This window comes from Ahaetulla prasina, chromosome 2 (genome assembly GCF_028640845.1).
Source record: "Ahaetulla prasina isolate Xishuangbanna chromosome 2, ASM2864084v1, whole genome shotgun sequence".
Classification (NCBI taxonomy): domain Eukaryota; kingdom Metazoa; phylum Chordata; class Lepidosauria; order Squamata; family Colubridae; genus Ahaetulla; species Ahaetulla prasina.
The window spans coordinates 156,884,106-156,900,088 of NC_080540.1; the positions used below are offsets into that span (position 1 = coordinate 156,884,106).

A 15,983-nucleotide genomic window follows, 5' to 3' on the forward strand; every position below is an offset into this window, starting at 1 on the left:
AAACAGTTAACTATATTCTTTTCCAGTCCTGAGGCATGGATGCAAGCTTTACACCCAATCGTATAGTCTTTCCACAAGTAAGTTTTGTGGAAGTGTTGTGTGAATGTTAACAAACTTTTAACATTTCTTCAGTTATATGGTTTTTGCTCTTCTATCAGGTTTCATCTCACAGGCGCTCAGGAATCAAATATATAAGGATACCAGGACTCACGAACTGCAGTTAAGTTAGTTTATTGTATAAGAAACAGTAATGTCATCACAAAAGACTTTTGGCAATTGCTGTTTTTTCCCCAAACCAGCCCCAATATTTAGGTATTCACTGATTTATCTCGCTGATTGTCCTCCACTACCTTCAAGCTGATGTATTGTGCCTCCTTTTTGGCAGGAGGCCCAGTTTCTATCCGTCTCTTGTTTAATTAATATAGAATTGAGATGTGAGATTTCTTTTTTATTCTGAGAACTGCTCACCTGCAGCCTCACCAGTATTCTGCACCAATTCTTTCTGGGACACAATTTTTTGTTGTTACATTATTTCAATTTCTTGGATAAACCATAGTTACCGTATTTTTCAGAGTGTAAGATGCATCTTTCGCCCCCCCACAAAAAAAGGGTGAAAACTATTCTTGCTTCTATCCATCATGTTTAGATCTGCTTCCTACACTATCTTTTTTTCTTTTTAATTTTCACTGTTTTTTATCATCTCAGGGCTTCCATAAATCACAACACACAATCTTCCCGGTCCTGATTTTTTTGCTTTTCTTTGTGATTTAATCTTCTTTCATTAGTTCTGTAGGACCAGTTTACCCCAATCTACTTCTTTTTTAGTCCTAAATTATTCATTCAGTCCCCATGCACTCTGGACTCAATCTCTTCGTGTTTAACCACATGTCCTTCGTAAGTACCAACTGCATTCCAACTGATTCAACTTGCAATTATTATTTTTACAACCAGTTTGGTGTTGGGCTTAATAAATTCCCTTAGACATGGAAAGCCAACTAGGTTACTTTGGGCCAATCACTCACTCAGCCAACCCATCTCGCAGGGTTGTTGTTATGGGGAAAACAGGAAACAAGAACATTGTGTATGCTGCCTTTATATAAACCAAACTTTTTATGTACTAAATGCTAAACTTTTAATGTACTAAATGCTAAAAATGCATGCCCACTCCCATCTAACATCCCTTCAGTATAAAAGCAAGTCGTCTCACTTTACACTGCCCATTAAGGGTATTTTTATAAACAAATAGTTCTCTATAATTTTTTACAGCAGTGTGGACTGCATCCACTTTCCTGTTTACAGCTTCCCTTTTCATGCAGTAGATAAAGTTGGAATCAAGCCAGCTCTACAGTACGAGATATTAAATTATGGACAAAACCCTGAGAAACCTTCATAAATAACTAAATAACTACATGCCTAGCCTTTACAGTATGTATAGTGTTGCTTTTCAAGATAAGAGCTTCAGCAAAAAAGCCTCCAAACAGAGCTTCAGAAAAAAAGCCTCAGAAACAGCTTCAGAGGCTTTTTTTCTGAAGCTCTATTTTGGAGGCTTTTAGAGGCAGAAAAAAAAGTTTTTTCTGAAACAGAGTTTCAGAAGTTTCAGAGACAGAAGAATAAGCCAAAAAAAAAAAAAAAAAGCAAGGCACAGAGCTCACAATCAACGAACCTGTTGCTAAAATTCAACTCTGGGAACAGATGATTGGGGGTATTCCGGGAGGCTGATCCATCCGCCAATTAGCTTTTTTCTTATTTTCCTCCCCAAAAACTAAGGTGCGTCTTATACTCCGAAAAATACGGTAAATCATGGCCAGTGTGAAGCTGATGTCATTCTTAAATCGAATCATGAAGGTGCATTGATGATGGCAGGCGTAGCTGTGGAGGATAACTAGATACTTTTTCCCGTGGTTATATACTGTTTATTAATTATTATTATTAAAGAAGCAGCTCAGCTAATGGAGTATTTTACCAATGCCTTTATAATGGCTATCCTAAAATAAACAATTTTAAATTAATTACCATGAAACTAAGCAAGTACTTAATATTTTCAAAAATGGTTTATATTAAGCTACCTAATATACCAGATAAAGTGTCTGGAAAAAATATACCAGATAAAAATCTGGAAAAAAGTTCTGAGAATGCTCTGTACAATTTCAATCTTAGATATATTCTTCTATTTAAAAAAAAATGCTAGAAGTTCTTTATAAAAAGTGAAAATATACTTTACAAAATCAGTAAATGATTCATAGCCCATTTCTAACTTTGAATAATTATCTACATTAACTCTATAATTTGATTTAACTTTCATTTAATGAATATAATCCCAATACCTGAATCTAACCGTTTATGTTTTTTTGTTTATAATAGTTAAGAGGCCAAGGAAGTATGGATGGCAATAAAGAAATATTGTTATATGTTAACATATAACAATATAACAGTATATGTTAACATATATAGCAATTTTATTTATATACATATGCCATTACTTTTCCCTCAGAGCCTCCCTATTAAAAGATCCCATCCCAGGTCCCCTTCCAGAGAACTAAAATTCTTGAGTTTCCTCTAAGGAAAAATGCCTTTAGGTTAAATAAAGTTAACTAGCGACTCCTCACAGTGTTAAAAGCGATCCAAAGGCTAATTAATCCTGCTTCTTAACACAAAGCCGAATCATAAATCACAGAGTCCTTACAACTCAAGCTATGTTTGCTTTGCTGCTTTATTTAGCGAATGGCAAATACATGGACTTAATAGTAGTTCAAGGGATACGGTGGCTCAGTGGCTAAAACGCTGAGCTTGTCGATCAAAAGGTCGGCAGTTCAGCGGTTCGATTCTCTAGTGCAGTGTAACGGAGTGAGCTCCCATTATTTTTCCCAGCTTCTGCCAACTTAGTTCGAAAGCAAGTAAAAAATGCAAGTACAAAAATAGGGACTACTTTGGTGGGAAGGTAACAGTGCTCCGTGTGCCTTCAGCATTTAGTCATGCCGGCCACATGACTACGGAGACGACTTCGGACAGTGCTGACTCTTTGGCTTAGAAACGGAGATGAGCACCACCCCTAGAGCCGGAAACAACTAGCACGAATGTGCAGGGGAACCTTTACTATAGTAGTTCAAATGTTAATGTCCAGCCCACCCAGCCATTCAAGGACGGTGGTGTATGTTGAACAAATCAGACATTGGGCCAGTGTAAGCTCTTGATGTGTATGTGATGCTAGTTCGCCTCCTCGTGGTGCACCCCAGATAACAAGGTAGTGTGAACCAAACAACTAGCAACAAAGGGCAGCCAGACTACATTGAAAAAATGGCAGTTAATGACAGTTGGCAGCCAAACTACTTTGTAGAACTCCTGGCTCTCTAAATACATGGCAACGGATAAACAAAACAGGCCTTTTCAGGCCCAAAGGTCAAGACAGATTGGGGACATTGTCAGAATATGCTTTGCTACTATTTAATAACAATAGCATTTAAGCTTATATACGGCCCCATAGTGCTTTACAGCACTCTCTGGACAGTTTACAATGTAGACATATTATTTGCATATTGACCCCAGCAATCTGGATCCTCATTTTACCAACCTCGGAAGGATAGAAGGCTGAGTCAACCTTGAGCCCAACAAGATTGAACTCTAACATATGGGCAGTTTGCCTGCAATACTGCACTTTAACCACCGCGCCATTAAGGCTCCTGGTCTGCGCATCAAAAGCCTTGCAAAAATTGTACCTATCCAGAAAGCAGCAGCAAGAAATCTTGAGCTGTACCCCATGCTAAACATAAAGGGTTCCTAAACAGAGATTATTTAATGGTCCCAATGCATGTTTGCTATGTATTTATGATACCCATTACCCACACAAGAAAAATGATACACCAAGAAGAACAGAAGGGGAACGATTTAAGAAATACTTCCTCTACTGCGCGCCCATGCGAAGTGGAAATTTTATAGATGCAGCTGGCATGGAAAAGCAGGCGGTCAAAAAGCATGACATTTGTACCATTCCTATCCTAGCCTGGCATGGTGCCACCATAAACCTTTGATTGGTCCTTTAAAAAAAATTAAGAATCTTATCCTTCCTCACTTAGAGACTGCCTTCTTCCCCTCATACACAGGCAAATGCTCCCACTAATTTGCACTGACAGGGCTGTGTTTTAGAAAGTATCTGTCGCGTTTGCTAGTGTGACCATCACAGCCTCAAGATGCTTGTGGCAGATGTAGGCTATAAGCCCTCCTTGATTTGCCCAGCGCTCAGCACCCACAGCGCCCTCTATGGGCTTGTTATAGGTCAGTTCGGGCAAATTCTTGTGTTGCCCAGCACGCCAAAGCCGCAGGGCTGCTGAAAGATCGACGATGCCTCCCCCGAGGGCTCGCAGAATGGCATGGGGGCCACACGAGTCCCACTTGAAGGTGCTGCCTTCTGAAAGCACATAAGCATCGGCAAGGCCGAGGGCGACACACAGCATCTTGTAGCCAGCACCTGAAGCAAAGCAGAGCCTCTCACCGTATAGAGGGGCCAGCGCTTTCTGCAACACGGTGGTCTCATTGCTGCTCAGCACCACGCAGGGGGAAGGCTGCTGCCGGGGTTGGCTCAGCGAGCTTAGCTTGGTGCTTCCATAGGAAATGCCCCAATGGTATTTGCTCTGCCACCTGCCAAAGAGAAAGAGTCAGGGTAGCTTTTCTAGGAAAAAATGCCCACCATTACACAACATTGAGAAGGCAGAGGTGAAATAGCAGTCACTCTTTCCCAGCCCAACCTACCTCACCGGGTTGCTGCTGTGGGGAAAGTAGGAGACAGGAATATTTGTTTGTCACCTTGAGTTATATATGTAAATATATAAAAAGGCAGGATAATATAAAGAAAGCAAAGGTAGGTATCAACAATAATAAGCTTTTTGGGTGCAATCACAAAACAACTGGAGCACCACTGGAATATCATCAGCACTGACAAAATCACCCTCAGTCAATTGCAAAAGAATAGAATAGAATAGAACAGAACATAATAGAATAGAATAGAATTTTTTATTGGCCAAGTGTGATTGGACACACAAGGAATTTGTCTTGGTGCATATGCTCTCAGTGTACATAAAAGAAAAGATACGTTTATCAAGGTACAACATTTACAACACAAATGATGGTCAATATATAATATAAATCATAAGGATTGCCAGCAACAAAGTTATAATCATACAGTCATAAGTGGAAAGAGATTGGTGATGGGAACGATGAGAAGATTAATAGTAGTGCAGATTTAGTAAATAGTTTGACAGTGTTAAGGGAATTATTTGTTTAGCAGAGTGATGGCCTTCAGGAAAAAACTGTTCTTGTGTCTTGTTGTTCTGGTGTGCAGTGCTCTATAGCATCATTTTGAGGGTAGGAGTTGAAACAGTTTATGTCCAGGATGTGAGGGATCTGTAAATATTTTCACGGCCCTCTTCTTGATTCGTGCAGTATACAGGTCCTCAGTGGAGGGCAGGTTGGTAGCAATTATTTTTTCTGCAGTTCTAATTATCTTCTGAAGTCTGTGTCTTTCTTGTTGGGTTACAGAACCGAACCAGACAGTTATAGAGGTGCAAATGACAGACTCAATAATTCCTCTGTAGAACTGAATCAGCAGCTCTTTGGGCAGTTTGAGCTTACTGAGTTGGTGCAGAAAGAACATTCTTTGTTGTCCTTTTTTGATGATATTTCTGCAGCTTTACTTGCGACAATACTTTTAACGTCATCAAATAACAACAGCTTTCTATGCCAGGTCCTTGGGAAGGCCTCGATAGGTGGATAAAAATGCCAAATCCAGTCTTAACATCTGGCTGACTGTGCGACCAACCATAATAATTTCACTGTTTTCAGAAAAAGCCTTGAGGGAGTCGAAGAAGGTGACTGAGGTGGCAGTCAATATTGCACACAGATAGGAAGAAGCATGCTTTTGCTTAGTTGGAAAAGGGAAGCTGGGACAGGAAGAGGGACAATTTTTTTCAGAGGCCAAGAAAAGGGAACATTACAGGAGCCATTCGGTATTTTTATATACTCGCTGATTTTTGTGGCAGAAGCATTGCTTCTTCCAATCACTGCATTATCCTTGTGCAATACAGTACTGACAGCCATTTTCTTCTACTCCCTCAAGGCTTTTTCTCCAAACCATAAAATTATTATGGTCGGTTGCACAGTCAGCCAGATGTTAAAACTCGATTTGGCATTTTTATATGCGATACCTATAACTCTGGGCCACTCCTTAGGGGTAGCAAAATGCCGATTTTTAAAAAACTCTGAGAAGCCCAAGGAAGAATGTTTATTTGCGCTATCCTTTCTTTTTTTTTCACTGCATTTTACATCAATATAACTTTTGTATCCATTGTTTCATGCTCATTGAAGTCAGTGGCCCAATAAACAAGAGTATATGTTGAGCAAAATAAAATACTGTTATACCTCCCGGGATTACATTTTGATTCATTTGACTCCCTTGAATGAATAATATTGATCTATCTGATCGTTTCAAATAGGTTCGTACTCTGGATAAGTCCGTCTTACAGCAATAGACCAGTGGTAGTCAACCTGATCCCTATCGCCCACTAGTGGGCGTTCTAGCTTTCATGGTGGGCAGTAGGGGTTTTGTCCGATACTGAAGCACTTTCCTTTTTTTAAATTTAATTGACTTTTTAAAAAAATTTCATAGCATTATTTAAAAAAAATTTCATTAGGTTTTTATAAAATTCCCCATGACAATTTAAATTTCTGAAAATATACTATTTGTATCGCCCGTGCATACACTTAGTTCACGTTATGTAAGTAAAACTAAATGGTGCTATAGGGCGACCGCAAACAAAAGAGCCTCGTCCCACAATAGCTCGCGCATATCCCCCCACACCACCCAGCTGTAACAGACAAGCAGAGCTGGTAGCTGGCGCCCCCCCCAACCCAATCTACGATGCATGAGAGGCATGCGCAGACAACGATACACAGCGCATTACTGTGGAACTGGTGGGCGGTTAGAAAATTTTACTACTAACAGAGATACAAAAGTGGGCAGTAGGTATAAAAAGGCTGACTACCCCTGCAATAGAACCTGGGGTTATTTTCCCATTGTCCCTCTAAAGTCTGTGACTGGAGGGCCTCCCTTGGCAGGCATGTGCTAGCTAGATCCGCAGGCAATTCAAGGGCAGTATGAGTGAAAAGAAATGGCTCCAGAACAACCATGTAACTTTGTACCAAGCCTGTTTCAGCCATATAAGGTATATCAGACTAAGAAACCAATGCCACATAGGACTACTCTCATTGTCACAGCTATAGCAAGAACGTTTTCCAAGTCTGAATGTGCTCCCCCCCTTTTGCCTTTGATCTTTGTATAAACTAAGGAGGGACATGTGTGAAGCATTTTCTCAACTTAGTTTCTCAAAATAGGCTCAAGCTGCACTTGTCTGATCGTTGCCTTGGTAGCAGTTCTTCCTCTATCCTTCAAAGCCATTCCCTAGGCCAGAGATGGGCAACTATGGCCCTTTATGAACTTCAACTCCCAGAATTCCTGGGCTACCTCAGGAATTTTGGGTGTTGGAAGTCCACAGTTCGTAAAGGGCCCATAGTTGCCCATCCATGTCCTAGGCCCGTGATGGCGAACCTATTGCACGCGTGCCACAAGTGGCACGTGAAGCCATATCGGTGGGCACATGAGCTCAAAAGCAGGCCTTCCAGTCCCACCGGAAGTCAACAAACAGGCAGTTTCCGGCTTCCAGAGGTGGGTGGGGAAGGCTGTTTTCACCCTCCCCAGGCTCCTAGAAAGGCTCTGGAGCCTGGGGAGAGCAAAAAACAGGCCTACTGGGCCCACTGTGCCATTGCGTGCCAAAAGCGTGGAGAATGTGAGGAGCCGCGCAAGGCGCATAGAATTATGGGTGTGGGCATGCACATGCGCAACTCCCTCCACTTTTGGCACATGATGGCAAAAAGGTTAGCCATCACTGTCCTAGGCCCTCTTCAACCTGCTTCATCGTTCATCTCCATTCATGTTGATGTACCGTAAAAGGAAAGGGGTGGGGGGGGGAATCCAGGGCTAAACCCTTCATAATTGGTGGGACAACCAGCCTGGTACATGTAGGCAAGACTGACCTACAGTGCTGTTGTTACCTGTGTGCTGTCAGCTCCTCCCGGAAGAAAGGCTCATTGATGATGCCAAGGACGGGCTCACCCGAATGCCGGTTGTATACTCCTATCAGCACAAGCGCTGAGTGAAGTCCAGATGGATAGATGCCATTCACAGGCATCACGTCGCCACACCCACGAATGTACTGATTAGTGGAATCTGAAAAGAGGGAAGTAAGAAAGGGAGAATTCCTTCCTTCCTTCAGCAAGACTCAGCATCAGAACAATAGATGTCAGAGTGCTCCCCGCTAGAACAGACTTTAAAAATAGTATCAACTCAATTCCTGATCAATGTATACTAGATACAGGCTAAGAAAAGACTCCTAGAGAGACAGGAGAATATCACTACTGGTAAGGAATAAGACTGGATGTGATAGTGCTCAACTCTCTTTTATATAATCCAGTCTATGCTATATATAGGCAGTCCTCAATTTACAACAGTTCATTTAGCGACCCTTCAAAATTATAATAGCACTGAAAAATGTGACTTATGACTGTTTTTAAGACTGTTGCAGCATCCCCATGGTCAAGTGATCAAAATTCGGATTCTTGGCAATCGACTCATATTAATGATGGTTGCAGCGTTCCAGGGTTATGTGATCACCTTTGGCAACCAGCAAAGTTAATGGGGAAACCAGATTCGCTTAATAGTGAAGCTGTGTTACTTACTTCACAACTGCAGTGATTCAGTTAACGATTGTGGGAAGAAAGGTTGTAAAACGGGACAAAATTCACTCAACAACTGCTTCGCTTAGCAACAGAAATGTTGGGCTCGATTGTGGCTGTAAGTAGAGGACTACCTGTAGACAAAACTCAGCACTTAGAGAAAGACTGTATGTAAATGGCTTCCGATGCCCACCTGCCATTCTATTTACCTATGGGGTCAATCCATACAGCCAAGCTCTCTGTGGAGATGGTCACATCCACATTGTCCAGTGCTGAGTCTGAAAGCACTACTTCCTGATGAACAGCAGCTGCCAACAATTCAGCTGCCGTCTGTTTCCGATCCAGGACTTTCTGCAGCAGGGCAGCAGTTTCCTGTTGGGTGGGGCAAACCTGCACCACTACAATCTCGCCTGCAAAAGCAAATAAAATTCAGATGTTCAAGAGGGCCCCTCTTGCTGATCAAGGAGATCTTTCACATTTATTCTCAGAGTCTTATATATTTCGCAAGCAATGAGAATTATTTTAATGCCACACTTCTTAGACCATTCTTAGAGGAACTCTTAAGTTTCATTTTACCAAAGGTAAAGGTAAAGGTAAAGGTTCCCCTTACACATACGTGCTAGTTATTGCCAACTCTAGGGGGCGGTGCTCATCTCCGTTTCAAAGCCGAAGAGCCAGCGCTGTCCGAAGACGTCTCCGTGGTCATGTGGCCGGCATGACTCAACACCAAAGGCGCACGGAACGCTGTTACCTTCCCACCAAAGGTGGTGCCTATTTTTTCTACTTGTATTTTTTATTTGCTTTCGAACTGCTCGGTTGGCAGAAACTGGGACAAGTAACGGGAGCTCACCCCAATATGCGGCAGCACTAGGGATTCGAACCACTGAACTGCCAACCTTTCGATCAACAAGCCCCTGAGCCACCGCGTTTCATTAGAAGCCCATAATGATGGAGAAGTTTCCTTGAGATTTGGCTTTTCCTTTTCCACCACAGTCTGTGCTACTACAGCCCACACTGCAGTAAGTGTGAGAAAGATAAAGATAGGGTAAGATGTAGGATATATGCTTTTAGCTAGTTAGTTTCAAGTGGGTTAAACAGTAATACAGTTCAATGTAGGAGAAGGACAGCCAGAGCCTGGGGGTGGAGTTGAGAGGAATTAACCTGGAGTCGTTGGGTTTCCCCAAGCAGTCTAAGTCCAACCCCTCTTGAATTCTTATCTAGCATCCACTGAGTACTGATGGTTAGTTGACTAGATTCTTGTGTATAGGCACGAGCAATAAGTCTGCTTAACTGGAATTTAACATGTGGTCCTGATTCTTCGCATCCAACACCCAGCATGGTTTACATCAATAATATTTATCTTTAGCTTTTTGAGATGTGACTTAAAAAAAACAAACAGAAATGGGATAATCAGATTAACAGCATGCAGAATGTCTGCTCTTCTGACAAACTCTTAAAAGGAGGGAGGTGCAAGATTTCTTGGTAGTAAAAAATATATTAATAATTTCCTCTACTGCAGAGCAAAGTTAAAACCTACAGGAGCCTTGCCATCTGCAGCTTGGCACACTCTAAAAATATTACCTTACCACTAACAATTGCCCCACCCAATACAGACATTAGACATATTCTCTGTAAGTGAATAATGGACATTGTAGCAGTTTAATTCATGTGAAGGTCCTTAACATGAGGAAGACTGTCTTAGAAAGGTAAATAAGGAAACGGCCACAAATTAGAAGAGAAAAAAAATCCTGGCATCAGGCATTCGATTGTATATTTAATATGACACCTAGCATGTTAGGACATGATCCTCCTTCATATGAAGCTCCAATAAGTCTAGTCAGTGCTCTTCCTAAAATGGAAAGTCTCCTAAAATATTTTCCCCAAGTCTGTCTGTAATTTTCTGGAATTCTTATGAAGAGCAAACATCTTTGCAGGGACAAAGCTTGCAAGGGGCCATCAGAGTAAGCCTAGGACAGGAAATGGAAATATATCTCTGATGAAAATAGAGCTGGAAGCGGGAGAATGACTTGATGAATCAAAAAGAGGACCAAGCATGTCAGAAGGGCAACCTGTAGAGGTAATGGGGTAAGGACATACAAAATTCTTAGCCAGTGTGCCAGGAGGAAATTTTAATCTTACACAATTGGAAGGAGTCCAGTTGGGGAAAGTTTATTTTACAGAATATGTTGGTATTTCCTCCTCCCTGTGCTGATTACTCACCAAGGCCATTTTCAAATTTGTTGGACTCCTCGCCACAAATGTGATCTTGTAGTTCTGGAAACTGTGAACAACAGTGAGAAAGGGTAAGGAAAGAAAAATGGAACCGAAGGGAGAACGAGGAAAGTACACTTTAACCAAGCTGACAAGCCTGATCCAAGTTATGGCTACTCTGGGTTCAATGATTCTACCGTGTCCCATTTCAGGCTGATCCTCTGGGTGAGACGGAGACAGCTGCATGTCACATCAGTCCCAGGCAGTTTGGAGTCCTACTCCTGGCACCTCACTTTAAAGTGAGCGAGAACTGAAGAATAACAATTTCGGCTATAACCATTTTAGCTCAACCACAAATTTAATATTCTCCTAAGCAAATCAGCATCTTTAAGCCTTTACTGCCTCCACCCTGCTTAAGAATAATAACGCAGGCCAACTTTACTATTTGGCTATTTGAGGAGTGAGAAGTGATGTGTGAAGAGTTTGGGATACATGAGAACAACTATTGCACTCAGCCATAAACAACGGAATATATTATTCAAACGGGTGATAGATCAAGGTCCATTCTCAGTTCCTATCTGCTCCTACTTTCGCAAATGCAGTAGGTTTAGCTATTGCTTTCTATTGCTATTTGTCTTTAGAATATAACACTTTAGAACAGGGGTCTCCAACCTTGGTCACTTTAAGACTTGTGGACTTCAACTCCCAGCTTTGCTGGCTGAGGAACTCTGGGAGTTGAAGTCCACAAGTCTTAAAGTGACCAAGGTTGGAGACCGCTGCTTTAGAATATAAGAGTTTAGAGTTAAGTAGAAAAGCCCCTTTGAATGACACTGGAGAGGAAAAGAAATTAAATCCTCTAGGATACGGCCCAATCTTCACCTTATTATGTCTCTCACTACATAGAGAACTCTTCTCCAAGCAGCTACCTCTTTTCCCACGTCATGTTTGATGACTTCTTGGATTAGCACGTCTGCCAATGTCTTGAAGTCCTGCAAGAACTTCTTATTCTTGTCTACACCTCTCTTCTCCTCGATGAGTAGGCTGAAGAGGGCCTCCTCTTGGCGACATAGCTGGGCAATGCAGGCAGCTTTCTCTGAGGCAGCCAGCAGACTCCTCAGAAGAGCTGTCATGCTCTAGACAGAGAAAAGAGAAAGTGGAAAGGTTAGGTGGGAAAATGCACAAAAAATGCTCTACATTAGCTGAGGAACACTATGGAGGGGTGGGGGTGGGGAGGGCAATGATTCCAAGAGCTTGTGTACTGCAATGCTGGGATTACAACAGGAAATTGCATGTGAACTATCAGGCGTTTCTGGTCACCATTTTAAAATTAATAAAAGAACAAATTATGATTGTTAAGCTGCCCAGAGTTACCTGAGGTAAGATGGCTGGCCAATAAATTTTACAAACAAACAGAATATTTTAACTAGAAGGAAGAGGCAGCATCCAGCTCTTTCTGGCAGGTGGCAGCATCCAGCTCTTTCTGGCTGATCTTTTCTCCCCACCCCACCCCTGAAACCTGAGCAGGGTCAAACCTGATTAGACCTTGGATTGAAAATTATCAGGATATATTTACCTGGTAATTATTTATATTACCAGGAAACTGGACAAGCATCCTGGAAAAAGGTAGTGGTAGATCAATTTTATACCGCTTCCAAGAACATAAATGTTATCACCATCAACATCTTCTTTGAACGTGAAATGTTGACAATTTTGGTTGTTGTTGGGGATAGATGAGGCAATACATTTATTATTGATTTTGTCTTTATTAACTGAATGCAAAATAAGAAAAAATACAAAATAGTTTTAGGAAAAATGTTCCAAATGAAAATAAAGGAATAATAATAGATTCATATTGAAGAGCTCAGCTTCCCAGTGTGATGGGGAAGGAAGTAAGGTTTACTGAGTAAAGTGATTTACCTTTTGGTTACTACTGTATTTTTTTTCTAGGGTTGTAAATATATAATAGCAAAAAGAATCTACCTATTACAAACAGGGGGACAGAAGAAATCTATTGTTAATCTCTGGATGATTTGCCCTCAGTTGGTAAGATTTTCAAAGCTCTGTTTAATAACTGCAGTTATATCCTCCTGTTTTCATCTTGCAACATACAGCTGAAATGAAGAAAGACTAGAATAACTGCAAACTGATTTTTGCTGAGAATTCAGTTTTTTTTCTGCTACACAGAACTAACTCTTAGGTTCAAAATTCCTTAATTCAAAACTCATGGCTTTTGATGAGTTTTGTCGATTGATGAGTTTCAAAAGTCTAAGTCTGAAATAAAAAGAAAGGAAGGACAAGAGAAGGAAATGTCCTTTCAAGCTCCTTTCCCTGGCTATTGTACCCTGGATGACTCACTTCAGATTGCCCAGACTTTTGTAGCTGCTAGTGTACTCAAGATAGCTCTTCTATAGCCCATCCCTTTAGTCCTGCTGGCTGGAGATTATAGGCCTTGAAGCCCAACATGTCTAGGTGCCCCCAAATTTGGAAAGGGTGGTATTATGGCTTAATTCTGAGTCCTCATTTTTGATATTTATATTTATCTCCCCTGTCCTTTTCTCCCTAAGCAGCCCAAGGCTGTCACTGCCCTCCAGTAACCATGTAAAGAAAGAAAGTCCAATGGACAGTAACTAGCTGAAGGCCACCCACTTAGCTTCTTGGTTGAGAATGAAGATTTGAATAGTCTCTCTATTTCTACCTCGGTCTCTAGCCAGTGCCCAGCAACCACAAATTCCCGTAGGTCAATGTTTAAAAACTTGGTGTGGACAAACTACATGTTCAGTCACCCCTTGTTGGAAGAAAAATCCAGGTCCAGTTCCAAGAATAAAATGGCGGCTGATTGGAAAGAAAGATTCTGTTTATTGGTGAACAGAACTAACACACACAGAGCATGCAGTTTTGGGACAGCTGACAAAATGGAGTTGAGAGTGCTTGGGTTTTTATACCTTCTTTGGGCTTTGTATTTGAGATTCCTGTTCCTGTGCAAGAACACGTCCTTTAATATTCTAATGGCTGTTGTCAGATTCTATGGGGTCCTGGCTGGCTCTATAGGCAAAAGGGGAAATGAATATCCTAGGTGTTTTGTTTGCTAATCTTGTCAACCTAATTGCTTATCTGGAGTTTCTGTCCTTCTGAATGGATTATCAAATCAGCATTTCTAAAAAGCTGGCCTCCTCAGTTTCTGCTTGGGAGCAGGGAGATTGGGGCTGGTTTCTGCCTCTCTTAAGATTTTTTAAATTTCATTTTTCCTTTAGGGCAGGGGTCTCCAACTTTGGCAACTTTAAGACTTGTGGACTTCAACTCCCAGAGTTCCTCAGCCAGCAAAGCTGGAGTTGAAGTCCACAAGTCTTAAAGTTGCCAAAGTTGGAGACCCCTGCTTTAGGGGATATATTCTATCCTGCCTTATGATTATTTCCGCAAATATTTCATTCTCTAGGAGGGTGGGTGCTGACTTTCTACAACCCCCCCCAAACTACAACCTTGGGCAGGGCCACCACATTTTAACACCTCCAACACATTCCCCTCTCTTCCCTTTGGCCAAAGCTGGCAGGGATCTGCGTGGTGTCTAGGTGCAAGCAAAGAAAGGCCCACACAGTAGTGGTGCTCCACCGCAGGAGACAAATAAGCAGCAGGGAAAAGGGCCTGACTGCGGGAGAAGATCAGCGTCTCAAGGACCTCACGGCCTCCTAAAGCAGGGGTCTCCAACCTTGGCAACGTTAAGACTTGTGGACTTCAACTCCCAGAGTTCCGCAGCCAGCAAAGCTTAACGTTGCCAAGGTTGGAGACCCCTGTCCTAAAGCATCTTCTTCTGGCACTCCTGCCTGGCCTTTTCGCGTGGATTTAGGCGAGGCAGCAGCAGGAAACTACTTGATAAGCCCGACTCCCGGTGTGCCAAAAAAGCACGGAAGAGACTCTTTTTTCACGCGTCATCTTTTCCCTGTCTGGATGCTCCCGTCCCCCTCCCCAAGACAGCGCCCCACCATCTCTGCGTCTGGAGCAGAGAACACGCGCAAACCCAGCAGACCCCGCTCCGCGCACTCGAGGGCGCGGGGGACGGACGGACCAGGAGTGCCTTCCCTCTCCGGTACCGAAGGAGTGCCTTCCCTCTCCGGTACCGGAGCCGGTAAATCAGTCAGCCCACGGGCCGAGCCACCATAACGCCGTCTCTACCGGCGCAGAAATGTAAAGAGCGCGTTGTTTTGGCCCGCTTGGCAGTCTCCGAGCCGGGCGGTATGAAAACGATCTGCCACCCAACGGGCGCCGAGCCCAGTCCTTTGACTCACGCGTCCGCTATGAAGCTCCGATCAGCCGCGGGGTCAATCCGAGGGTTGGAGGCGACCGAACAACACGCCTTTTCCCTTGCTTCCTCGCCGGATTGTCTTCTGACTGGGGCTACAGCTGGACGTAGGTTTGTTTTTTTTAGCCACGTCCGTTGCGGAGCAAAAGAGACTTTGGATAGTATAGCAAACTCATTGATCGTGTATGTGTGGCTAAGCGTTGGGTCTAAGGAAGGAGGCGGATCCTCCAATCTGTCCTTGTTGTGCTGCTGGGCGTGGAAACTGGTGGGGACGCACAGCTCAGATTCCCTCCTTCCTTCCTTCCTTGTATTTTCCCTATTCAGTTCTACTTGCGGCTCAAATTTTCGCCGAAATCCCTCAAAAGCGCAACCATCCCACCGCCGCCGAAATGAAAGAGGTATTCAGTACACGCCGATCTGTGGCACAGTGGATCAATACGCTACTCTCATCCTTGTGACACAGCAGCCGCTGTTCTCCTCTCAGCTCAACCTAACTAGGCTCAAGACACAGGCTTTCATGAACTGCAGCTCATTTCATCAGACCCGTACTGTGAGCTGCATCCATATAACAACATCTGACGAATTAAGGTGCAGATCCGGGGGAAAAAGTGATGTAATCCAATTTTTAGTGTGCTATTAGTCTGTTTCTGATGTTTGACTACCACATACTACTACAAGACTCACTATCTAGGCTTATAAT

The 15,983-nt window shown here is 42.7% G+C and overlaps 1 protein-coding gene across 2 annotated transcripts; it reads right to left on the minus strand.

The window, feature by feature from the left end:
- Window positions 1-221: 221 nt before the first annotated feature.
- On the minus strand, window positions 222-15,541 carry INPP1 (inositol polyphosphate-1-phosphatase). Of its 2 annotated transcripts, XM_058169340.1 has the most exons (7): window positions 15,270-15,541; window positions 13,932-14,031; window positions 11,916-12,122; window positions 10,999-11,059; window positions 8,988-9,188; window positions 8,098-8,272; window positions 222-4,632 (listed from the first exon to the last, which is right to left on the minus strand). In XM_058169340.1, exons 3-7 carry the CDS (start codon window positions 12,117-12,119, stop codon window positions 4,137-4,139), a joined length of 1,137 nt encoding a protein of 378 aa, XP_058025323.1. In that variant the 5' UTR covers window positions 12,120-12,122; window positions 13,932-14,031; window positions 15,270-15,541; the 3' UTR covers window positions 222-4,136. The 2 variants fall into 2 exon arrangements, with proteins under 2 accessions (XP_058025323.1, XP_058025322.1); XM_058169339.1 differs by lacking the exon at window positions 13,932-14,031 and having other exon boundaries at window positions 15,270-15,502.
- Window positions 15,542-15,983: the final 442 nt, after the last annotated feature.